The sequence below is a fragment of the Lagopus muta genome, chromosome 15 (genome assembly GCF_023343835.1).
Source record: "Lagopus muta isolate bLagMut1 chromosome 15, bLagMut1 primary, whole genome shotgun sequence".
Classification (NCBI taxonomy): domain Eukaryota; kingdom Metazoa; phylum Chordata; class Aves; order Galliformes; family Phasianidae; genus Lagopus; species Lagopus muta.
In genome coordinates this window covers 2,188,275-2,212,996 of record NC_064447.1, presented here as the reverse complement: position 1 = coordinate 2,212,996, position 24,722 = coordinate 2,188,275, and the positions used below count along the sequence as shown (strand labels likewise).

General features: G+C 58.0%; 3 protein-coding genes across 5 annotated transcripts in view; all 3 read left to right on the top strand.

The window, feature by feature from the left end:
* Nucleotides 1-5,952, top strand: part of WDR90 (WD repeat domain 90) — a 29,624-nt gene extending 23,672 nt beyond the window's left edge. The window contains exons 37-43 of the mRNA XM_048962011.1: nucleotides 449-571; nucleotides 761-941; nucleotides 1,364-1,494; nucleotides 2,397-2,540; nucleotides 3,743-3,862; nucleotides 4,448-4,532; nucleotides 5,617-5,952. Of these exons, the coding sequence (XP_048817968.1) occupies nucleotides 449-571; nucleotides 761-941; nucleotides 1,364-1,494; nucleotides 2,397-2,540; nucleotides 3,743-3,862; nucleotides 4,448-4,532; nucleotides 5,617-5,774 (942 nt within the window). The 3' untranslated portion in view covers nucleotides 5,775-5,952. The remainder of the gene's footprint in view (nucleotides 1-448; nucleotides 572-760; nucleotides 942-1,363; nucleotides 1,495-2,396; nucleotides 2,541-3,742; nucleotides 3,863-4,447; nucleotides 4,533-5,616) is intronic.
* Nucleotides 5,953-5,996: 44 nt separating this feature from the next.
* On the top strand, nucleotides 5,997-18,187 carry RHOT2 (ras homolog family member T2). Of its 3 annotated transcripts, none has more exons than XM_048962033.1 (19): nucleotides 5,997-6,133; nucleotides 6,351-6,409; nucleotides 7,245-7,326; nucleotides 7,451-7,494; nucleotides 9,083-9,136; nucleotides 9,462-9,514; nucleotides 10,051-10,159; nucleotides 10,594-10,695; nucleotides 11,144-11,242; nucleotides 11,374-11,482; nucleotides 11,753-11,873; nucleotides 12,665-12,749; nucleotides 13,723-13,868; nucleotides 13,972-14,072; nucleotides 14,144-14,274; nucleotides 14,681-14,761; nucleotides 14,976-15,098; nucleotides 15,328-15,530; nucleotides 15,783-16,740. In XM_048962033.1, the coding sequence occupies exons 1-19, from the start codon at nucleotides 6,097-6,099 to the stop codon at nucleotides 15,790-15,792; spliced, it is 1,749 nt and encodes a 582-aa protein (XP_048817990.1). In that variant the 5' UTR covers nucleotides 5,997-6,096; the 3' UTR covers nucleotides 15,793-16,740. The 3 variants fall into 3 exon arrangements, with proteins under 3 accessions (XP_048817990.1, XP_048817988.1, XP_048817989.1); XM_048962031.1 differs by lacking the exon at nucleotides 15,783-16,740 and adding an exon at nucleotides 16,749-18,187 and having other exon boundaries at nucleotides 6,010-6,133; XM_048962032.1 differs by lacking the exon at nucleotides 15,783-16,740 and adding an exon at nucleotides 16,749-18,187 and having other exon boundaries at nucleotides 6,043-6,133; nucleotides 6,356-6,409.
* A 1,790-nt stretch (nucleotides 18,188-19,977) lies between these two features.
* RHBDL1 (rhomboid like 1) lies at nucleotides 19,978-24,551 on the top strand. Its single transcript, XM_048962052.1, has 8 exons — nucleotides 19,978-20,097; nucleotides 21,632-21,790; nucleotides 22,064-22,288; nucleotides 22,587-22,735; nucleotides 22,819-22,931; nucleotides 23,006-23,106; nucleotides 23,823-23,883; nucleotides 23,964-24,551. The coding sequence occupies exons 1-8, from the start codon at nucleotides 20,059-20,061 to the stop codon at nucleotides 24,233-24,235; spliced, it is 1,119 nt and encodes a 372-aa protein (XP_048818009.1). The 5' UTR covers nucleotides 19,978-20,058; the 3' UTR covers nucleotides 24,236-24,551.
* Nucleotides 24,552-24,722: the final 171 nt, after the last annotated feature.

Below are 24,722 nucleotides of genomic sequence, written 5' to 3'. Positions count from 1 at the left end.
TCAGGTGTTTCTCAGCCTCAGCCTGTGAGTAGCTGTGGGTCTTTCTGCCAGAGTGGAAAATGCAGCTGGCTGAGTCACTGAGGTTTAATTGTGGAGTGCTGCAATGTGTGGAAGCAGCCTGATTGCTGAACACCCGTAATGGAGAATTTTCTTTGCCTAAAACACGAAGATCTAAACTGGAAGATTTCAAGTGGTGGAAGATCTTTTACTTAGATTTATGTTGTGTAGTGCCTGGTTTAGCTTTGTGGTTAGGTTTAATGATTTCCATTGCAAGCCTGGCTGTCAGTCCCAGATTTCTTCTCAGCACAAAAATTAAACAACTCTCCTTCCTTTACACATGGGGCTTCATGTTTGGAGGAGTCCTGGGGAGTGGGAGGGGAAGAGGGGCTGATGTGCTGCAGGCTGTTATTTGTAGGGCTCCTGTTCCCCATCTCCCTCCTTGCTGCAGGTGACCGAGGTGTCCTTCAGTCCTGATGAGACTCTCTGTGCCACGTGTGGGGAAGATGGCAGCGTGAGGGTTTGGTCCCTCAGCAGAATGGAGCTGGTGGTACAGTTTCAAGTGCTGAACCAGGTAATCCTTTGTGGCACTTCAGTCTTTTTGTCTGGGTAGAGGATGCAGTCTAACTGCTTTGGACTGCTGTGTCCTCACAGACCAACCTGAAGCTGAAGAAATACTTGCAGGTGGAGCCTTTAGTGCATTTGCTGTGCCCAGTCCTGCTGTCTGCACTGTCATCATCTATCTTCCCTGGTTCCTTTGCAGAGTTGCCAGTGCCTGGCCTGGAAGCCTCACCCCAACGTTGCATGGGAAGCTGAGAGTCAGCATGTGGTGGCAGGATACAGTGATGGCACCATCCGTGTCTTCAGTATTTCCAGGACAGAGATGGAGCTGAAAATGCACCCCCATGCCACCACACTGACAGCAATTGCCTACTCCACAGATGGTGAGATTGCTTGTTGTAACAGCAGGGATGTTGCCTGGGGAGCACAGCTCGCTTTTACCAGGGTTACCCAAGCACAGGTCTTGCCTCCAAAAACTTGCACAAAAAGCTGGGCCCAGGGAGAGCTCGTACCAATGGACTTTGGCAGACCTGTCAGTAGAGCACATGGTAAATGGGTTTTGGCAGATATATTGGCAGTGATACAAGCAAGTAGTTTGGATGCAGCAAATATTCCTTTTTGTCTTCCTGTTTACAAGCTGCTTTGGCTCTTGTTTGGATGTGATTTAGCGTGTGTCCCTGAAACATCTGATCTTACCCAGCTCTTCGTTCAGATGTTCCCAGTCTTTCAGGTGTTTTGGGACTCTGCCGTCCCATGACATCAGACTCTTCTATAAGAATTATCCCGTTCTCTTCTTTGACCACAGGAGAAATGATTTTATCAGGGGGCAAGGATGGAATCGTGGCTGTCAGCAGCCCTCGCACTGGAATGACCATCCGCATCCTTGCTGACCACAAAGGCTCTGCTATCACCGTCCTGCAGTGCATCAGGAAGCAGGTAAGACCTGCCTGTGTGTCCCAGCACCGTGTGGGAGTGAGGTCCCTGCACTGTGGGAGAGAGCAGCAGCCTGGCTGGGTCAGTTGTTCTGCTCTGCTTTTTAGGCCCAGCACCTCCAGTAACTTCTGTTGGCTTTTTTTTTTTTTTCAGGGATAGTTTTAGTGGAGAAAAGCCTCTGCATTGCTCTCAGGTTGCCTGAGAGGGTGGGCAGGCACTCTGTGCATGCACTATGGGCCCTCCAAGAGCAGCATCCCTTGAGGGCAGCCTGGGTTGGCCCATGCCCCCACTAACAGCCTTGATGCGATTTCCCCACTTCACTCCTTAGCAGCCTGGCTCTGTGTGTGCATCTGGCTCTTTGTGGGGTTGCTCTGTGAAGCCAGAAGGCTTGTTAGCCCAATAGTGGGGTGTTTTTAGCATCTTTTGTATTTCCCTCCATGGAGGGTCTCTTTGTGACTTCCTGAGATGACAGTAACTTTGCCTAAGATCTCTGACTTTAAAATCTGCACAAGGCTGCAAAGCTGTTTTTCCTGGTGACTGTGGAGTGAGGAGGTCTTCCTCTGCTTTAGGTGAAGAACACGTACTGTATCTGCAGTCTCCTAGGAGATGCTCAGATGAGGTGTCCGAGGGAAGAGATGTGTATCGTTCTGGCCAGGCACTCACTCCTCTTCTGCCGGGGCTTTCAGCCCAGAGCTTGCTGCTGGCTCTGCAATCACTGCTTCCTTGTCCTATTTTATTGTGATAAATGACTTTAAGCACTGCTCAGATGAGAGAATCCAGGAGATTAATCCCGGCATTAATCCCTTGTATTCCCATGAAGTCATGCCCTCTGCTAGTTCTTGCTGACAGCTTTCTTTAAAGCTTCTGCACTGCAAGAGCCGTGACGTTGCTTTTGTCTTCTGTAGTACCATGATTTTGGGGTGCAAGGAGCTGAGCTGTGGCTGGCTACCAGCTCAGACCGCCGGGTCAGCGTTTGGGCCTCCGACTGGCTGAAGGATAAGTGTGAGCTCCTCGACTGGCTTAGCTTCCCTGCTCCTGCCAGCCCCGAGGTGAGTGTTCTGCTCCCCCACTCACGTCCGTGTCTTGGCACCATGCAGCCCCAGTCCCTTCAGCACGCTCTCCCTGGCTGTAGATGGGATGCTGAAGCATCCTAACCCCATCCAAAGTCACGTGAAACCATCCTGTCAGCTCAGTCCAGTGTGTTTACATGTGTTGTTTCAGTCACCCAGGAGGGGAGGGATGCCTCGAGGCTTTGAGAAGGATGGGTGCAAACAGTGAGTCCGCTTAGGAAGGTGATTTTCATGGGTTCTGCTGCTCGTGGGATATCTTACTCGTGCACCTTTGAGGTGTTGACAGGCAGTGTGAGCTGCACAGGGTGCTGCTTCACCACTGGGAAGCACTGATTTTGTGAGCATGAAGAGAAAAAACTGCGTTCACACAGCTGATACTGCTATGCTGTGTGAAACTGAGCACAGCCAGGAGCCAGCACAGGCAGTGTGCAGGTGAGAGACCTAACGATGAGCATCCTGCTGATTGACACTGCCAATGAGTGTGAATATCCTGAACCAGGAGCCCAGTGACTGTGAACAGAGCCAAATACTCCTGCTCCAGCCCTGAGTCTCCGTTACTCTGCAGAGCTGGCTGCAGACCAGTCAAAGTCAGGGATCTGAGCAGAACGATGTTGCTAGAAAATGGAGGGGTTCTGTATGGGACAGGATATTGGCCCCTTGTGTACCTGACGTTGGCATGCAAGAGGAAGGTGGGCTTTTCTGATCCTCACCTGCTGCCCCCAGGCCCACGCACATTGCAGGCTGTTACAGGTCTCCCCATGGTGAATTTGGGAAGGACTGATCTTGCATCCCATACTAACGATGTATCTTTTGGGCTCTATTGGCTTGTGTTGAAACTAATCCATTAATCCAGCCCAACCTTCAAGCCCACGCGGGAATAATGTCAGGGTGGAAATTCTGCCTGTTGGGCTCTCGTGTGTCCTGCTTCCTTGACAGTAAACAACGAGCTTCAGGTTTCCATGGCAGTGTGTGTTTGCTCCTTGTTTCTTTGCAGCGAGCAGGGCTGAGATGGCAATGAGAGAGGGAGAAAACAGCCTTTTTGTATCATATGAATTTTCCAGTGCTCATACACCTACAGCCCAATGGCTGGTACTGCTCCGTGCTCTCCTCTGCTCCCTGCTGTGTTGTGTTGGGCTGGAAAAGCTAGCCTCAGTTTGGTTCCTTTTGGTTTCCCCTGCCAGGGTCATGGCAGCCTGCCACCCAGCCTGGCTGCGTTCTGCCCTTGGGAGCATGGAACCTTGGTCTACGTTGGCTTTGGGATGCAGAAGGAAGCCCTGTTTTACAGCCTGCGCAAGAAACAGGTATTTGTACCCTCCCTGTGCATCGTGCCCAGGCAGCATGTGCTCCATTGCATGGCTTTGTTGAATGAGATGGTGGGGAGGCAGTGCTCCCCACCTCCCTCGAAGGGCCTGCAACATAAAGCAGAGGCTTGCAGATGAGCCCCTCTTTCTGCAGGGGGAGAGCTGGACCCCCTCTTGACCCAAATGACAGCTCCCACTGCAGTATCCACTCCTGCTAATAGGAGCTGCAAGTAATACAAGCTTTAGGTTTTGAAATTGGTTCAGCAAGCAGCTGGGCAGTGTGGCAGCTTTTCACTCAGAAACTCCAGCTCTGGCCCCAGGCCCCTGGGCAGGCTGCCAGTCACTGATGCTTCTTCTGGAGGGGAAGGTATTTGCTTTTGGGAACGCTAACAGTCTCTAAATTGTCATGTCACCTCTTGAAGGGGGGTGCCTTTGGCAGGTTTTTGAGCCTGGAGAGAGGTTGTGCATCTGTCAGCCTCCCCACGGAGGAGGAGCCCTTTACCCTCCTGAAGGTGTCACTTAGGCAGCTGTTTTGCTGCCTGCTCAGTTCTGAGATGTTGCTGTGCTTCTCTTGCTGGAGCACAGGTTGTTGAGAAGATCTCCTTGCCATACTTTGCCACGTCCCTGAGTCTGTCTCCTGCAGCGCGCTTCATGGCTGTCGGCTTCAGCGGTGAGTACCAGCCAGTGCTGTGGGCTCTGCTCGTCCCCCTAGGTGTGTCATCCCAGGAACAACAGCCCTGGGAGTGAAGTATCTGCCCTGCTTCAGGGCAGGGTAGTGTGTCAGGCAGGGAAAAAACAGAGAAGTGGTAAGGTTGGAAAAGAACTCTCAGATCATCTACTCCAACTGCCCACTTCCCTCAGTGCCACATCCCCAGGGTTCTGGAACACCTCCATCACTGAGCAGCAGTGCCACTGTAGCATTGCTCTTTCTGAGCAGAAATGTTTCCTAACATTCAGAATGGCCTGGGTTGGAAAAGACCTCAAGGATCATGAATCTTGAAACCTCCCTGCCACAGGCAGAGCCACCAACCTCCTCATTTAATACCAGCCCAGGCTGCCCAGGGCTCCATCCAACCTGGCCTTGAACACCTCCACGGATGCACGGGGCATCACAGCCTCTCTGGGCAGCTGTTCCAGCACCTCACCACTCTCACAGCAAAGAACTTCCCCTGACATCCAACCTCAATCCTGCCTCTTTCAACTTCAAACCATTTCCCCTTGTCCTGCTGTTATCCACCCTTTTCAGGAGTTGACTCCCCTCCTGTCTGTAGGCTCCCTTTAGGTACTGCAGGCTGCAATGAGGTCACCCCCAGCCTTCTTTGCTCCAGGCTGAACAAGCCCAGCTCCCTCAGCCTGTCCTCATAAGGGAGGTGCTGCAGCCCCTGATCATCTCTGTGGCTCCCCTGCACCCTCTCCAACAGCTCCCTGTCTTGCTTGGCCTGGGGGCTCCTGCCCTGGACGCAGTGCTGCAGATGGGGCCTCACAAGAGCAGAGCACAGAGGGACGGTCACCTCCCTGTCCCTGCTGGCCCCCCCTCTGCTGATGCAGCCCACGATTCCATTTGTTTCCCAGCTGTCATCACACCCTGCTGCCTCACCTTCAGCTTTTCAGCCATCAGGACCCCCAGCTCCTTCTCTGCAGGGGGCTGCTGGCTTCCTTTCAGGAGCTGTAGAGGAGCAGTAATGTCTCTTGAGCCTTCTCCAGATGAACCACCCCCCACCCTCAGGCTCTGACCCCAGCGTGTCTCCCCACAGAGCGGCTCCTCCGGCTGCAGCGCTGCCCTGCCGGCCTCCCCCAGGACTACGCCGCTCACGATGACGCCGTCCACCTCTGTCGCTTCGCTCCAGCCGGCCGCCGCTTGCTGACGGCCTCGCACAGCGCGGTTCTCGTCTGGGAGCTGCTGGGCGCCTGAGGCGGGGTGGCCTCGCTGCGGGCCGGGCTGCGGCTGTACGCCAGGCCCCGGCTCAGCCCCCCAGCTAGGCCGCAGCCCCTGCGGCGGGTCGTGGGGCGCTCCGGGACTGCTGTGCTGTGCTGTTTATTTATGACACGATTTGCTGCTCTCTCTATATATATATTTTTTGGCTAATAAAACAAGACGAAACGCGAGGGTAATACCTCCGACCGGCAGGGGGAGCTGTGCTTGGCAGCGCCGCTCTATCCCTCACCACTCGCTGGTTGCCACCGGAAGCGGCGCTGGCGGCGGCGGCGACCCCGGGAGCGGCGGCGGTGCCGCCATGAAGCGGGACGTGCGGATCCTGCTGCTGGGGGAGGGTAAGGGCGGACAGCGGGGCCGGGGGGGAGAAGCGGCCGGGCCGCCCGAGGCTTTGGCTCCTGGTGCTGCGGTCCCCGCGGTGCTGAGGCCGGTGGCAGCGGTTTCTCGCCGCGGTGCGGGCCTCCGCTGGGCCCTGTGGCGTCGGGCCGGGAACGGCCGCTGAGGCCGGGTGTGTGCTGCTCCGTGCAGCGCCAACGTTTCCCCTTTCTTTCCTAGCCCAGGTGGGGAAGACGTCCCTGATCATGGCTCTGGTGGGAGAGGAGTTCCCCGAGGAGGTGAGCGCGGAGCTGCAGGGCGGCGCTGGCACCGCTGTGTCCGGCTGCGGCCCCAGGCGTTTGGAGGCGGAGCGGTGCTTTCTCCGTGCCCCCACCCATGCGGCGTCTCCGTTTGAGTGTTGTTCCTCTGGGGCCTCGTTCCTTGCTGCTCCCTCGGGGGCTTTGCAGCCTCATCGCAGTACCGCAACAGAGCCCATGGAAGGGGCCGGGCCACGCCTGCCTTTCTGCGTGGCTGGACCAGGGCCTGGCACTGAGCAGGGCTGTCACTGTGGTCTCCAGCCTGCCTACACGTGCCCATCTGGGCCTCTGGCTGTGTGGCTTGCCGTCCCATCCCAGCTTGGATGCAGAAGGGGCACTGCACTGCTCCACCAGCAGCCTGCCCGCAGGCAGATAGTGCTCAATTGGAAGCATAAGCTTGCAGGGGAACAACTGGTTTCCAGCACCTTTCTGTTTCACAGCAAAGCCCAGGCAATCAGCTTAGCCTGTCTCCAGCTGCCAGGAGCTCAGGCTGGAGCTAGGGGAGCACTTGAGGGCTTAGTGTGGGGGTGGCAGCTCTGATTTTTTTTTTAAGTGCTGCTTTCATGATGGGACACAGGGCTGCGTCTCCAGGCAGTGCTCAGGGCTGGGAGGCTGTCAGATTTCATTGTGTGAGAAGCAGGCAATAGCACACACCAGCCTGCTGCAGCTCCCAGCTTGCAGGGAAGCAATCTGCGGGCAGGAGTCACCCTTCCTGGGCAGCAGCTACATTGAGATCTGAGTGCCCCATCTCCCATCCTCACCACTGCTTGGTCTGGCTGGCTGCTTCATGCAGCAGAACACAGTGCCTGCTTTGTAGGTGCCACCTCGTGCAGAAGAGATCACGATCCCGGCTGATGTCACACCTGAGAAGGTCCCCACTCACATTGTAGACTACTCAGGTGAGACTGCCTTGTTCCCTGCTGGCCTCTCTTCTCCTTGCATACCTGCAGCAAGCAGGAAGGGTGCTGCCCCTACCGCAGCAGCCATTGATAGTGGGTGGTGACAGTTCTTCTCCCTTTCCAGAGACAGAGCAGACTGAGGATGAGCTACAAGAGGAGATTGCTAAGGTGAGCGGGGCTGGATGGGGCATCGCAGGGCAGAAGGCTGCACTGCCATGAGCCTGCCCGTGACATGTGACTGCTCTCTCTTTCCATTAACCACCCAGAGATGTGCAGGCAGTTGGTTATCTGCGGATTAACGCTAGCAGTTTGTTTAGCACTTTGTTTAATCCTTCTCTGTGTTGTAAGCTGTTACAGGGCTTGTCCTCGCCTTCTGGAGAGCCACCAGAAGGTGAGCAGAGGGGGGCAGCTCCCTCCTGACCAGTAGGTAGAGGAGGCTGCTGAGCAAGTGGTGTGCTTCCAGTCCTGGGATGTTCCCAGGAGGTGGAGGGGAGCAGCAGTTGTTGATGAGACCCTCTGCTCCCTGCTTGAGGTCCCTGTGGCTGTCTGATAAAGCAGTGACACAGAGATGGTGTTTTGGGAGATGGAGCCCTGGGGCATATTGGCCAGGGAGGAGAAAGAATCCATCCAACTGGCCCTGCTGCTTTCCCTCACTGTGGGATTAATTTTGGCTTCTTCAAGAGGAGGGTGTCTTGATAGTACGTAACAAAGCCTTCTCCTCCCCTGTGCATCTCACAGCAAAACTTTTGCGTTGTTCCACCTTGGCATCTAACAGCTGAGGAGGTGGGCCACGGGCACTGGGCTCCTGCTCCCTCTGCCCAGACAGGAGGAATGTCCTGAGATGCTTAAAACGGCTCCAGAAAATCCTGCCTAAACCCTTGTGCATCCCTGGGATTAGCACTAAACTCTCCCCTGAAAGGGCCAGTGATCCCTTCTGTCTGCTTGAAAGAAAGCGTCAGTGTCAGTGCTGTCTGTGCAGGGCTGGCAGGGGGAGGTCAGCAGCTGCCAAACCACTGTGTGCGTGGAAGTGGGGGAGTTGAGGGGTCAAGTGCAGGGAGGGGAAGGAGTGGTTCCCATGCACAGCCAAATGGAGAAGGGGATCCTGGCTGCCTGGCACAGGGCTGGCACCCCAAGAGCATCACTTGGGAGAGCATGGCGTGGTGGTGGCTGTGCTGGTGGCTGTGGGATGAGGCCTGAAGCAGAGAGAAGTGAGGCTGTGCTCCCGGCATCCCACTGCAGAGCTGGGGTTGGGCAGCAGCGAGGCGTTGTGGTCAAAGGGCTCCTCTGCCTTTGCCCTGCCTTTAGGCTTGAGCTGAGCAGCTCTGTGTGCTGCTCCCACCCTGCCTGGCTTGGTATGGCTGTTGTGTGGCTGGCATGGCCACACGTGTGCCCTTCCTGTTATATGGAGGCCTTACATGCAGGGAGGAGCAGGGGTGGGAGCCGCCGTGTGCTTTCTGCCAGTGTGGGGAAGGAAAACATCTATGCTGTGCCAAGAGCTGAGAAGGGAGATTCTGCATGCTGGCACAAAACAGCTGAGGTTATAGCTGATGTTGTCCAGTTCCCAGCAAGCCTGCAGGCAGCATGTGTGTTGTGTTTTTGTGCGTACTGCTCATGCATTCTAAACCACAGCTGCTGGGTTTTAGTGCATGCGCAGTGGCAGCATTTGGGGCTGGAGCTGCCTGAGCTTGGAAGGCTTCCCTGCCATTGTGAGAGCACCAGGACTTTTGCTCACTCCTTTTCTGCTTCTCTCTTGCAGGCCAATGTGGTCTGTGTGGTGTATGATGTCACCAAGGAAGCCACGATTGAGAAGGTAACGTGTCCCCTTTGGGAGCCTTGAAATGCCCCCAGCCCTCCAGAGCTTTTGGGGTTTGGGACTCCTGCAAGCAGAGACAGGCTGAGCACAGCCTGGGCTTGCTCCTAAGCTGGCAATTGTCCGTCTGTGCTGGAGGCAACAGGCCTGTCACATCTTTCTGCTGGCATACAGCATCCCTGGGTGTGCTCTGCCTGCTGGTGTGGGGGAATGCTGGGGAGCAGATGGCTGCAGGGCCCTGCTGACAGCCACGTTGTGTGCACTGGGAGCTGCCTCTCCCTCCCCAGTCTGCTCTCACAGGTCCTTCTCTGTGCTTGCCTTGCAGATTCGCACAAAATGGATCCCCATGGTGAACGGAGGAGCTGAAAAGGGTGCCAGGTACTGCGGGCAGAGCTGGGAGGTTGCAGGGCCCTCACTGCCTTTGTTGCCTGTGGAGGTTGCTCAGATTGGGCCAGCTGTGCAACTGGTGGTTAGACCACTTGCAGCAGAAGAATGTGGGGGCTTTTCTCCCTTGTGGGTCTAGCTGAGTCAGAGGGTCACAGGAGAAGGTTTTCCCCCTCCCCCCACCTTCGTGTCTCTCTGGCAAGGCAAGAAGAGGGAGGCTGCTAAGGGAGGATGGCAGCACAGAAGCCATAGGCTGCATGTGGGTCGCTTAGACAGAAGGCTGCTGCGTTGGATTAAAAGCTCCTGAACATATTGCTGCTGGGTGAAAGCGTAAGCAGGATCAGGCAGTCTGTTTCTCCAGATGGATGCTCCCAGCCGTAGGAAGCAGGAAAGCTGTTCTGGACCTTGCAGAGGAAGGCAGGGAGGCTCCCTGGGCGGCTGTGCAGCAACGTGTGCAGCTGGAGCCCAGCTGAGGCTGGCAGGGGGGTGGCCCCACTCGTGCTCTCTGACTCACCATCTTTCTCCCCCAGGATCCCCATTATTTTAGTTGGAAACAAGTCTGACCTGCAGATGGGGAGCTCCATGGAAGTCATCCTGCCCATCATGAACCAGTTCTCGGAGATTGAGACCTGTGTGGAGGTGAGGGACCTGAGTGTTTATGAAAAGCCTCTGTGAGGGGTGGGAGCACATGACTGTGGGCCAGGGGAGCCTTCATGTTTTGGGGTCTCTGCCCCACTAGTGTTGCTCTGCAGAATGACTTCAGTCTGAGCCTCTAGGACCTGTGCTTTATGCTTTCTGTGCTTTGCTTTCCACACATAGAGTGGGTTTTGGTGTCTGCCCTGTCTAGCTGTAAATAGTGCTGGAACTGCACGCAGCCCATGTAGGCTCTGAGGCACAGCAGAGCCTGAGTGTGTGCAGGAGGATTCCACTTTGTTTTCTTCCTGATGCTGGACAGAGATTGCTCTGTGCTTTCATGCATTATTTTGTGGCTTGGAGAGCTCCTGTCAACCTCCTCCCCACTGTCACAAGCCCGTTGCCCACTCATAGCATTGTGTCTTCCTTTGAATCCACAGTGCTCTGCCAAGAACCTCAAGAACATCTCTGAGCTCTTTTACTATGCCCAGAAAGCTGTGCTGCATCCCACTGCACCCCTCTATGACCCGGAAGAGAAGCAGGTAGGAATCTGCTCACAGCTCCTGGAGGTGTCTGTGCCTATCACATCTGTGGGGTCACAGAGTTCCAGACTGGTTGCTGTGCCTTTTACCCCTGGGAAGGATGTGGAGAATTTGTGCCAAAGTAGCAAGAAGGGGAAAGCAGTTACCCCTGGGGGGAGCCAACAGAGGAGGAAAGAGCTCTCCCTGTTAAGTGCAGCCAGATGAGAGTACACTGACCAGAGATATCTGCAGGAGCCCTTGTGCTCCAGACTGTGTGGTGGGAGGAGTCCAAGGGAAACCTTCCCTGTGGGCTGTCATGCTTCTGACCTCCAGCTTCAGCATGGCTGTGGTGCTGGCCTACCTGAGCCACGCTCCCATTGCAGGAAGGGCTTTGGGGTTTGGGAGGCAGAGGAAAGAGCCACACCGAATGCAGTGCCCTGGTTTTGTTACTATGGTTGGTCCCTTGCAGCTGAGACCTGCATGTTCACGAGCACTGACCCGGATTTTCAACCTCTCAGACCAAGATAATAACCAGATCCTCAGCGATGATGAACTCAACTACTTTCAGGTAGGGTTGGCTGTAGAGCTGCAGTATCTCCCTGTCCTTCTTGGGTCCTTCTATCTCACCAGCAGGTGAGATAGAGGGTTTCTGCTGTCCATGTGCTGGCTCACAATGACCTTCTGTCTCTTGGGAGGTAGAAGTCCTGCTTTGGAAACCCTCTGGCTCCCCAGGCCTTGGAGGATGTGAAGATGGTTGTGTGGAAGAACACCACGGACGGAGTGCAGGACAACGGCCTGACGTTAAATGGTAACAGCACAGGGACTGTCTGCTCCTTCACTGCAAGGAGTGGATGGATCCACCTCCTTCAGCATATTGCAGAGGGGCCCTGTCACCAGGCTGAGCCTCCTGGATCTCGATCCAGGCCTAATGAAGCAAACTTGAGCCTGCTATGGCTATGTAAAGCTTTCTGTCCAAGCGTGGTTTTTCTGGTGAACACATAATCCTGAGACAAAGATCCCTGAGGCTGAATCCCAGTCTGGCCCCTGTTGTCTGAGCTGCTTGATCTCTCCCCCACAGGCTTCCTCTTCCTCAACACGCTCTTCATCCAGAGGGGCCGCCACGAGACCACATGGACTATCCTTCGTCGCTTTGGCTACGATGACGAGCTGGAGCTGACAGATGATTACCTGTACCCACAGTGCGTATCCTGGCGTGGAGTGGGGCTGGCAGGGTGTGACAACCCCGTGGTGTACAACTCAGTACCCTGACATCTGCTGCATTGCTTGGCTGAGGTTGAATCTGCACCCTAAGCTTATAGCCCTGTTCATGCTCCTCACCTTTCCCTGTGATCATGAGCTGGGAAGGGGGGGGTTGGCAATAATGTGAAGGCCTTGAAGTTGTTAACTGTGCTGTTGGCTGTGACGTAGGTGGGCAAAGAACAGAGCGATGAAGGCTTGTCCCTGACTTGCCTTGACATCAACAAGGGACTTTTGAAGGCTGTTCTGGTCTCTGCCTGAGCCGAGCTGTCAGGAGCCGTGAGCAGTCAGCATAGCCTTCCTGGCTGATTCTGTAGCTGCTGTCTCTTCTCTGCTCCCTGCCACCCTGGAGGTGGTGATCTGGCAGTAATAAAAGGCTTTGGCTGTGAGCTGCCTCATCTTCTCCCCAGAGAGCAGGCAATGGTGGAAGACAGCAGGGCCCGTGCTGATGGAAAGCACCGTGTCTAGAGCTGTGCCCTTCTGCAGCCGAGTGTGAGGCTAAGCAAAGCTCCCAGTCTGGGAGGTGGTGCAGATGTTCCACACGCTCAGCACCTTCTCCCTAAAGCCAGGGAACAGCCAGGCCTAGGGACAGCCACTGGCCACGGGCAGGGAGGGACTGTGGAGCCCTGTGCTCTGGCTGAGATGTGGCTTTGCAGAGGACCTGCTGACACACTGCCCTTCGTTCAGGGAGCGAGGAGGTGCTGGAGCTGCTCACTTGGGTCTCTCCTGGCAGGTTCCGCCTGCCTCCTGGCTGCTCCACGGAGCTCAACCACCTGGGCTACCAGTTCCTGCAGCGGCTCTTCGAGAAGCATGACAAGGTGTGCAGGGCGCCGTGTAGCTTCTTGCTGAGGCTTGGGTGGTCGCAGTGAGCTGCAGGTACCTCACTGTGGCTGCACATCGGGGCTGTGGGACTGGGGTCACCACCCTTGACCAAAGAGCATGTGGTTAAGTGTGGGCCTTTGGGATCTGAGCTGGTGTCAGCCGTGCAGTGTGACCGTCTGTGGCGCACAGGGTGATAGGGAAAGTGATCAGAGCTGCTGGCCTGCAGCCACAAACTGAGCAGAAGTGTCCACACAGCTGGCAGCCCCGTGGAAGGGGTGCTGGGCTGCAGAGAGGGAATGAAAGCAACTCATTTGTACTGTGCTCTGGCTCTTTGGAGAGCGAGGGAAGGGCCTGTCTTGGATGTGCATGCATCTGATCTAATTATTTACACGTTGGCATGCATCTGGGGTATGGTGGCTCCATGGGAGCTGCAGCACTGAGTCGAAACATGTCTCTGTGTGCCCAGATGCCAGCAGATCCTCTGTGGTGTGGCCCTGTGGCATGCCTACCCTGAAGCTGCTGTGTTGGCGTGTGGTTGTCTGGAGGGCTCAGCGACTGCTTGCAGACCTCAGGCTGCTTTCCCTGCAGCACAGGCCTGCAGCGTGGCAGGACCAGCAGCTCAGGGCTGCAGGGTGCATGTGAACAGGTCCTTCCCAGTGGCAGAGCTGGTGGTGGCTCCAGTTTTAGTCACAGAACAGAATCCCCTCTGGCAGTGCCTGTTAGTTGTAGTGATGAGTGTCCCTGGGGTTCAGGCTCTTTGTGCAGTCACGCAGCTGTGGCCTCGCTTGCAATTGATGTCTGCTATTGAAAGGATCCCTGTGTCATTCTGCAGCAGGAAATGAGTTGGCTTCAGTGTGCCAGAAGCCCTAGAGAGGGGTCCCTGGCAGCACTTGATGTGGCTGTAGAGAGCTGCTGTGTGCATGTAGCCTGTGTCCTTCCTCAGCTGCTGACTCCCACTTGTTTTGGCAGGACCAGGATGGAGCCCTCTCTCCTGCAGAGCTGCAGAACTTCTTCAGTGTCTTCCCCTGTATGCCCTGGGGCCCTGAGCTCTACAACACGGTATGCACCACTGATAAAGGCCTGCTTTCCCTGCATGGATTTCTCTGCCAGTGGACGTAAGCTCAGTCCCTCTCCCACGTTGTTAGTCCCGTCACGTAGTGCTTGCTGACCTTGTCAGCATCCCCCTGACCAGCTTCCCAATGCTCTCTGTCTCTCCAGCCTCGTAGCCTACCTGGATGTGCAGCACTGCCTGGAGTGCCTCGGCTACCTGGGCTACCCCATCCTGTCAGAGCAGGACTCCCAGACTCAGGCCCTCACAGGTACAGCAGTGCTCTCACCTCCTGACAGTTTGGTGTTCCTCCTCGCACTCACCCACCCTTACTTTTGCCAGTGACCAGGGAGAAGAGGATTGACCTGGAGAAAGGCCAGACCCAGAGAAACGTCTTCCTATGCAAGGTGCTGGGAGCCAGGGGCGCAGGCAAGTCTGCCTTCCTGCAGGCCTTCCTCGGCAGGAGCCTCGCGGTGAGTGGCTGCTCCCCTCTCTGGTGGAGCAGGAGGCAGAGCGTGAGGCTGCTGAGCAATCTGCTGTGTGCCAGCACCTTCCTGCCCTGGCCAGAGCCGGCATCCCAGCGCAGGGCTTTGTACCACCCCTCTACGCTGTGGCTCTTGCCCCTTTATTTTGCGTAAGACTGTGGGTCCCCTCCCTCTGCTTGTCCCAAGGATTCTGAGAGGCTGTTTCTTTCCTGATCTGACCAAGGTGATGCTGGTTTTTCCCTGCTCGTTGCTAACGGCCCTTGTCTCGTGGCAGACTCTGGCTGGCTTTCAAGGGCAGTGGCTGTTAGACCGCAGGGATCAGAGCAGCGTGAAGTGTTCTCCCTCCCCTAAGCACTCTCCCTGCTGTCTGAGACGGTGTTTTCATCCATGGCAGGTCCAGAGGGAGGACCCAGGAGAGCCATCTCTCTACACGATCAATACTGTGCAGGTCAACGGCCAGGAAAAGTACCTCATAGTAAGTGTGGGAGAGGGGGACATTGCTGCTACGTCTGCCTGGCTGCAGGCAGCAGGGCTGGGCTGTGTCCACCCGTATCACACCGTCATAGCACCCCTGTGCTGTGCTGTGCCCGTGGCTGTGTTACACTGCATCATGTGTGTGTCCATGTGAGACTCGGCTCCGTCTCCTCACGGCAGTGCTGTGCCCCCTGTCCCTTCCTTTCCTGCTCCAGCTGCACGAGGTCAGTGCTGAGATGCAGTTCACAAAGGCGTCGGACGCAGCCTGTGACGTTGCCTGCTTGATCTATGACCTGAGTGACCCCAAATCCTTCAGTTACTGTGCCAGTATTTATAAGGTGAGTGCAGGCACCCTGGGAGGTGTCGGCCTTTTGAGTGGCGGCCCTGCATTTTCCAGGAGGGTGCAGGAGCAGCCTTGCCCTGCCCACGCCTCCAGGAAGCGCTGCTGCCTGCCCAGCCCTCCTGCCTTGGTCCCCTCTTGGCTGGGGAACCCTTGTGATTCCCTCCCTGGAGATCCATAGGGCAGTGGCCAGTTGTTCACCCCTCGCCTTCTTCCTCTGCCTGCAGCAACACTACATGGACAGCCAGATCCCCTGCGTTTTTGTGGCCTCCAAGGCAGACCTGCCAGAAGCAAGCCAGCAGCCCGGGCTGTCCCCAGCTGAGTTCTGCTACAAGCACTGCCTCCCACCACCATTCCTCTTCTCCTGCCACAGCCAGGGCCCGCCCAGCACTGCTGTCTACACCAAGCTGGCCACTGCTGCCACATTCCCGTTAGTATCCGTGCCACGGAGGGGGCTGTTGGCTGGGAGCTGAGGGCAGGAAGCTGCAGTTTCCCCACCCTGCATTCCACGTGGTTTCTCCCGAGCTCTTGATATCATCTGCTTATGTGATTAATGGGAACAAAAGGGCCACTTTTTTCCCCGATAGGAGAGGGCGAAGGGACTCAAGTGTCTTCTGCCTCATGCAGCCCTCTGGCAGATTTATTGGATAAGCTCTGATGGCAGGATCTTTGTTTTTTGAAGGCTGAGATAAAAAAGTGCTGAAAGGTGAGTAGCCAGCCTAGTGTGCCAGCGCCTGCAGGGAGGAGGAGGTGGCTGTTTTCTCCTGATCAGCAGCAGCAAAGAGATCAGAGGAGCAGGACCTCAGGATGCTTTGGGAAGGAGCTGCTCCTGAAGGGGGCTGGGCAGCACGGTGGGGGCTCTGCCCTTTCCAGGAGAGCATGTGGGTGCGTTGGAGGACAGGATGGGATTACCAGTGAGTGGTTTTCCCTTTAGCTTTTTCAATAAACAACTTTATTTTTAGAGCCAACGCTCTTTTTTTTTTTTTTTTTTTCCTTTTTTTTTTTTTCTCTGCAGTATTAAAATTTAAATATCCTTTATATATCTTAGGGTATTTGGTATAAATAAATAACAGCGTAACGGAGGGCCGGGGATTGGCTCTTCTCCTCCCCATTTAGTGGAGAATGAATAATGGATACGTCTTTTCTCCTCGTCGAGGAGCTCAGTGATGCAGGGCAGCACGTGTTTAGGAAGGGAGTGTGCAGGATCAGAGGGCACAGGGCCCTTCCCTCCCTGTCCCCAGCTCAGTACTGTGGCTGCTGCTGATTTTCTCACCCCTGTGCCAGCATCGCTGCACCCGCTTCTGGGGCTCTCTGCACTTGGAGCTGTAAAAGCAGCCTGACCTAGAAAGGAAGATGAGTACCTCCTTGCTGGTACTAATTATTTAGATGTTGGTGTGCTATTTCAGGGCTGTGGGAGGGTGAAGGCTGCCTCCCTTCCACCAGCCATCGTCGGCTTTGATGGTGATGCCGTGTGGCGGGCGCTCGGTGTGCGGGGCCAGGAGCCTTGCAGTGCTCAGTGCTGCACCAGCACCTTTGGATGGGGTTTGTCCCCTGGAGCTGAGCCGTGCCATCCTAAGAGCTGTCAGGCTCGTTTGGACACCTGTCTCCTTTCACATCACTCACCCATCTTTTCTCTCTTCCCTTGCAGCCACCTGAATGCTGTGGAGCTGGGAGCTGCGTCCTTCTGGCTCCGGGTGGCCCTGGGGGCTGCAGTCACTGCCCTGGTGGGCTTCACGCTGTACCGCGTGCTGGCCAAGAACAAGTGAGAGCTGCTCTGCTCCCCGTCCTTCCTGTGCCACCAGCTCCCTGTCCTGAACCATGCCCCATGAGGGCCCGCTGCTCCCTGGTGGGAAATCCTCCTCCCCCAGCCTCAATTGCAGGATCAGAGAAGCCAGAGTTCCCAGCACCAGCAGGATCGATCCTTGGCACCAGCCAGCCTCGCCCCACTGGTCCCCGGGCACCTTGCCTGTGTGGCAGCTGGGGTCTCCTCCCTGGAAGCCAAAGGGATCACTCCCTTCTTTTATTCTGTTAATGATTTTTTAACGTTTGTTTTTATGTTCAAACACGAGTGTTCATCTGTCCATGGGCTGGGCACATCCCTTCTGCAGGGTGATGCTCCTGGAGCCGTGAGGGCCTCCAGCAGTGCCAGCACTGAGGCTGTCAGGATTTCTGCCTGCTGCAGCAGTGCTGGGCAGCTTCGGCCCCATAAGGCACATTCCCATCCTGAGTCCCTGTTTCCCAATACCACCCCATCTGGATTTTGGCCCATCTGCCCTCCTCTCCTACCTGCTCGTGTGTCCCTGTCCCCCCACAACCAGTATTCCCAGTGCCAGAGAGCACTACACGGGCAGAGGATGCCCTTGCCTGGCGGTGCCATCATGTGGTCCTTGTCCTGCCATTCCCTCTGTGGGTCCCTACCAGAGCAGGAGGCTCTGAGCATTGCACCTCCTGGTACAACTGGAAGCTGTTTTCCCTCCATGCCCACCTCTAGCCAGTTGGCATTTCAGCTGGCATGAGTTTGGGGCTGCTCCTGTTCTCAGCATCTCAAAGAATGATACCAGCCTGTGCTGTCCCTGGGAGCTCCACACTCTACTGCCCTGGGCTCCCAACCCATTTCTGCTGTGCCAGGGGGTTTCTAGTGAAATAAGTGACAGTAGCTCTTAAGCTGCACTCAGGGTAGGCTTATTTACAGGCAGCTCGGGGCAGCACTGAGGGACAGCCCGCTGCTGCTGTGTCCCTTCATCTATTTCAACTTGTACTGTGGCCTGGGGCCAGCGAGGAGTTGGAGAAGCCACCATTTGTGGGTAGCATCCTGCCATGCTGTCCCCATCCCAGCAGTGGCACCCTCCCCAACACTGGCTCTGTCCAGAGCTGCTTTTGCCAGCCTGGGGTTCTCCACTGCTACCCACCCACAGGGCCGTGTCCTTGGGCTTTTCATCCCTGCTGCCTGCCTGGAGTGTGTCTGTGGGGCAGAGCCCTGGAGCACAGGGATGTCCCTGCGCCCTGCGTTGCTCCAGGCCTGGCACAGCTGTGCTGTTTTAGTTTTGTTCTCTACAATGAAATAAATTTTTACTCACCTTCCGTTCACAGCCCGTGTCTCTGTGCTGTCCTTGGTCCGGTTGGGGTCCCCACAGCAGGGAGGAGTCCTGAGGGTGGGGGCTGTCCACCCATCTGGGCAAAATTATGGGGATTTGGGGTGCAAGCAGAAGCCTGGTTTCTGGATGAGGGCCTGGCCCTGCTTTCCAGCACTCAGCACTGTGCCACCTCCCTTCCTGCTCCCGTTTCCCAGTGGCAGCTTTTCCCTCGCCCATTTCTGTCTCTGCAGGCTCCATCTCAGGCTCTGGATACCAGGAACACGGTCTCAGTGCAGGAAAGGGATTTTCCCTGTACCTCTCCAGGGTCTTACGGCGGCCCCAGGGATGGCTAAACCCCACAGAGCATCTCTCCCATGGGATGTGGTCCTGGGGAGCTGCTGCCTGCGCTCAGGGGCTGGATGGGGGCAGACGCAAGGGATCCTTTCAGGGCAGAGCAGGGTCCTCAGGATGGGAGGGCATGGAGATGGATCATGTGGCAGGCAGCTGGGCCAGATGCAGCATCTACCCAGTGCTGGGATGCTGGAATCCATACTGGGATGCAGATACTTGCACCAGGATGCAGATTCCTGGACAATGATGCAGATCCTGATACTGGGATTCACATGCTCATACCAGGACGTTCGTTCTAGTGCTGGGATGCACAAACCAGGATGCACATACCTGTACTGAGATGCAAGTTTCAATACCAGGGTGCAAATTCCTATAGAAAAATGTACATAGCCATACTGGGATGCTGGTAACATACTGGGATGGACACTCTCACACTGGGATGCACAACTTGCACTGGGATGCACGTACCTGTACCTGTACCAGCACCAGGATGCTGGTATCCATGCTGCAATGCTGATGCCCACACTGGGATGCTGGTACACGTACTGGGATGCTGGTACCCATGCTGGGATGCTGGTACCCATGCTGGGATGCTGGTACCCATATTGGGATGCTGGTACCCATGCTGGGATGCTGGTACCCATATTGGGATGCTGGTACACGTACTGGGATGCTGGTACCCATGCTGGGATGCTGGTACCCATATTGGGATGCTGGTACCCATATTGGGATGCTGGTACACGTACTGGGATGCTGGTACCCATGCTGGGATGCTGGTACCCATATTGGGATGCTGGTACCCATGCTGGGATGCTGGTACCTGTACTGGGATGCTGGTACACGTACTGGGATGCTGGTACCCATGCTGGGATGCTGGTACCCATGCTGGGATGCTGGTACCCATATTGGGATGCTGGTACCCATGCTGGGATGCTGGTACCCATATTGGGATGCTGGTACACGTACTGGGATGCTGGTACCCATGCTGGGATGCTGGTACCCATGTCAGGATGCTGTTACATAGGCTGGGACACTACTACCCATATTATGGTGCTGCTACCCATACTGGGACACCGGTACCCTTACCAAGACTCCGGTCCCCATACGGCGATGCACGAACCCATATCAGCTCCCGCAGGTTCCCGGTGCCGCCTCGCCCCCCGCAGCTCATCACAGCCCGCGGGCTCGGTGCTGCGGGCGGGGCGGAGCGGCCGCTGTTCCCGGGGTAGAGGACGGGGGGGGTCGGAGGGGGGGGACGACGAAAAGGGGGGAGCGCGGCGAGGAGGGGGAGCGCTGCGCCGCGCGCTGCGGCGGGGGCGGCTCCGTTCGGCTTCGCTCCCGCCCCCGCCTCCGCCGCCGCCCCGCTGCCACCGGCGGCTCCCGGCGCACGCAGCTCGCTGCCGGGCCCGGCGCAACGCGGGGCTGGCGGGGAGAGCCGCCCCCCCCGCCGCCCCCGCCGCCCGCTCCGCTCCCCTGCCCGGCTCGCCGGCCCCGGGCGCGGGGGAGCGGCGGAGCCCGGTGCCTGCCGGGTGCATGGACAGGAGCTCCCTGCTGCAGCTCATCCAGGAGCAGGTGAGAGCCCGGGGGGGGGGGGGGAGGGAGAGCTCCGAAAAGGGGGGAGCTTCGTGCCCCGTGCCCCCAAACCGCGCGCGCGTGGTGCCGCTGAGGCCGCGCGGCTCAGCTCACTTGTGGCCTCCCTCGGGATCCCTGAAGGACGGCGGGGTGCTGAGCGCCGGGGACGTTGGAAGGACCCCCCCCAGAACCGACAGCCCCGCTGCGGGCTCGGAGCCCCGTGACCTGATTGCGGGAGCGGCGTTGCTGCGTAGCGCAGGGCAGGATCCGGCCCCGCCGCGGTACCGCTCGGTGCTCCCCGGCCCCGCAGCCCGGCACCTCCCGGCACCTCCTGGAGGTGCGTCCCGACCCAACCCGAGCAGAGCCGGCAGCATCGCCGCGGGCTGGGAGGGGATTCATTGTGGGGTTCGCGGTGCCCCTCTCGCCCCCCGGCTGCCTCCGTGACCTTGGGCGAGTCCCCCACTCCCCGCTGGGCACTGCGGTGCCGGGGTCACGCCGGTGCCCCGCAGCCCTTCGGCACGGAGCGGCTCCTCGTTGGGCCCCCCCCGGCGTTGTGTGCAGGGAGATGCCTCCAAACCATCAGTGGCTCCCGGTGCTCGGTGTATGAGATGTGTGCTGGGTCCTGGTGTGGCACAGCACGTGGCATGTGTGTGGTGGGGGGACAAGGGGTACCTGGTGCTCCCTGTCTGTGCGTTGGTGGCTGTTGTGATGCTGTGCACATCCTGCATCCAAACGTGCACCCCGACCCTACACCAACCCTACATCCTAACTGTACGCCTTCACCTCAAACCTACACCCAGTCCTATACCCAACACTGCACCCCAACTCTACACTCAACCCTGCACCTAACCCTACACCCAAACCTCCACACAACCCTACACTCAACCCTTCACCCAACACTGCACCCCAACTCTACACTCCACCCTGTACCCAATCCTGCACCCAAATCTTCACCCATGCTTCCAACCCAACTCTGCACCCCAATCCTGTACCCAATCTTACACCCAATCCTATACCCAACCCAGCTCCCACTCTGCACTCAGTGGGGATGGGGCACCCAGAAGTGTGGGGTGCTCAATGGTGTGGGTCACCTGTTGGTCACGGGGTGCCCAGTCGCATGGGGTATCCATTGGACAAGGGGTGCCGTGCGGTGTGGGGTGCTCCAGCACAGGTGCTGTGGAGCCGGGAAATGCAGGTGCATGGGAGCTGTGAGGGAGGAGAAGAAGGAGGAGGAGGAGGAGGAGACTGTGCCAGCACCGCGCGTGTGTTTGGCTTCATGGCTTCCTGGCTGGCAGGCTGCTGGCAGTGGGGAAAAACTGAGTGGGAGAGTGGTGGCTGCGTGGCTCTCCGTGGGGATGGCACAGCTATGTGATTTGCACAGCACAGAGCATGGGGGAGGGAAGGGAGGGACAAGAGGCATGGGGTGGCAGCGATCCGGGTCTCCCAGCTGCTTAGGGATGCAGGTTTCCATCCTGGGATGCAGGTTCCTGTGCCAGGATGCAGCCTGGCCATGCCCATGCTGTTCTCCCTGCAGCTTGACCCTGAGAACACCGGTTTCATCGGCGTGGAGACGTTTGCCAGCCTCGTGCACAGCCATGAGCTGCCTTTGGATCCTGCCAAGCTGGACATGCTGGTGGCTCTGGCACAGGGCAATGATGAAGGGCAGGTCTGCTATCAGGAGCTGGTAGACCTGGTCAGTGCAGGGGTGACACAGTGACGGGAGCGGGTGGGTGCCACCCTGTGTGGGGTGGAATGGGATGGGACAGGATGGGATGGGATGGGATGGGATGGGACGGGACGGGACGGGACGGGACGGGATGGGATGGGATGGGATGGGATGGGATGGGATGGGATGGGATGGGATGGGATGGGATGGGATGGGGTGGGGTGGGCACCCTCCAGTGCAAGCCAGGACCGGGTGCCCGCAGCTGGTTGTGGCGATGGTGGCCACAGGCTCTCTCCACAGATCAGCAGCAAGCGCTCAAGCAGCTTCAAACGTGCCATCGCCAATGGGCAGCGAGCCCTGCCCCGGGATGGGCTCCTCGATGAGACTGGGCTGGGCTTCTACAAGCGTTTCGTTCGCTACGTGGCCTATGAGATCCTGCCCTGTGAGATGGACCGGCGCTGGTACTTCTACCAGCACCGCACGTGCCCCCCACCTGTCTTCATGGCAGCTGTCACCCTCACCCAGGTGCCTGAACCCGGCCGCTGTGTGGTGCCTGTGGGGTCTTAGACCTGGAGTGGGTTGGGTGATACCAAATGTGATGCTGCGATACCTGTGGGGTCTCAGACCTGTGGTGGAAGGGACAGCCGACCCTATGTGTAAAAAATCCCATCCCCACCGGGGATTCATCCCCAGGGTGACCCTGGCTGCGATGCGCCAATGCCCTGCCAAGTGCACCACCACCCGTCCCCAGTGGTGGTGTCCCCCTGCAGGACGGGAGTGTCTCTGCAGTGCTGGGGTGCAAAGGTCCTGTGCTTTCCCACAGATCATCGTGTTCCTGTGCTATGGGGCCCGGCTAAACAAGTGGGTGCTGCAAACCTATCACCCCGAGTATATGAAGAGCCCCCTGGTCTACCACCCCGGGCACCGCGCCCGCGCCTGGCGCTTCCTCACCTACATGTTCATGCACGTGGGGTGAGTCCCTGCTCTCAGCAGGATTCCTACAGCCCGGCCCATTCCACATGTCACCTTACGGTGTCCCATGGTGTCCCCTGCAGGCTGGAGCAGCTAGGGTTCAATGCCCTCCTGCAGCTGATGATTGGGGTGCCCCTGGAGATGGTGCACGGCATCCTGCGCATCAGCTTCCTCTACCTGGCCGGTGTCCTTGCAGGTGGGCACATGCCTGTCCCCATCCCCGTCTCCCTGCTGTCCCTCCGTCCCTGATTAATGGGGAACGTGTGGCAGGGTCCCTCACCGTCTCCATCACGGACATGCGGGCACCTCTGGTCGGAGGCTCAGGTGGGGTGTATGCACTCTGCTCGGCGCATCTCGCCAACGTCGTCATGGTCAGCAGCGGGGGCACCTCGGGGGGTGGGCAGCAAGGGGTGAGGTTTGGGGGTGGGCATCGTGAGGAGAGCATCCCCGGGTGGGCAGCAGGGGGTGGGTGTCGTGGGGTGAGGTCGTGGGATGGGTTTTGTGAGTTGTGCATCCTGGAGTAAGATCGTGGGGTGGGCATAGTGAGGTGGGTGTCACTGGGTGGGCACCGTGGAGTGAGAGTGCAGGGTGGATAGCATGGGGTGGGCAGCATGGAGTAGGCATCGTGGTGTGAGATCATGGGGTGGGTGTCGTGGGGTGAATCTGTGGGACAGCACCGTGGGGTTGATGTGATATGGTTGGTTGGTTCCATGGGATGAAACTGTAGGGTGGGCATCATGGACTGGGCACCGTGGTGTGAGGCTGTGCTGTTACATCGCAGTGTGGGCATCACGGTGCGAGATGGTAGGGTGCTCACCATGGGTTTGGGCATCATGGGATGAGATTGTGGAGTGAATACCATGGGGTGGGCACCTGGGGTGAGTCTGTAGGGTGGTCTTCATGGCATAGGCATCACGGGGTTAAGACCATCGGGGCGAGAACACGGTTTGGGCATCAAGGGGTTGTGCCACTGGAGGGCGGCACCTTGGGTTAGCGCGGCTGGCAGGCAGGGCCGGGGCACACCGTGGGGACGGGGCTCAGCTCCGCGCGGTGCCCCATGCCCACCCACCCATCCGTCCGCCCTCAGAACTGGGCCGGGATGCGTTGCCCCTACAAACTGCTGCGCATGGTGCTGGCGCTGGTGTGCAGTGAGTACGGGGACAGCGGGGACGGGGTTGGGGTCAGCAGCTCGGGTGAGGATTCCGATGCCACGGCCGCTGTCCCGCAGTGAGCTCGGAGGTGGGACGAGCCGTGTGGCTCCGCTTCTCGCCGCCGCTGCCAGCCTCGGGTCCGCAGCCCAGCTTCATGGCACACCTGGCGGGGGCCATCGTGGGCATCAGCATGGGGCTGACCATCCTGCGCAGCTACGAGGAGAGCCTGCGGGACCAGTGCGGCTGGTGGGTGGTGCTGCTCTCTTACGGCACCTTCCTGCTTTTCGCCGTCTTCTGGAACATCTTCGCCTACGACCTCCTGGGGGCACAAATCCCCCCCCCGCCCTAAGGACACCCCCCGCCCCCTTTGTCGTCCCTATAGATGCCCTTTTTCTAGCGATGGCCAAAGGCCCGGCGGAGGGGGGGGGGTCCCCGCGCGGCACATGGGGACGCGTTGCCCCCTCGGTGCTAGCGACCGCGCTGGGCCCCTCCGTGCCCCCCCCCCGCCTTGTGAAGGATGCTTCAGCCCCGTCAGCACAGAGCCCCACCCTGGGAATGGCCCCCGCAGCCCCTTCCCGGGCTCCCCGAAAATCTGTGTCCCCTCTCCTCCCCCCCCATCCCGGGAATAACGGGGCCCAACGCGGAGCCATTTATTTTTCTATGCCAAAAGAACCGTCCGCAGAGGGGGGGGTGGGGATGGGAGGGGGAAGAGAAACCCCCCAGCGCCCCCCCCCGGCCCCGCGCTGCTGTCGGTGCCCCCTAAAAAGCTGTTATGGGGTGGGGGTGGGGGAACTGCCCGCCCACCCCTCCCTTTTTTTGGAGTAGAAATAAATATT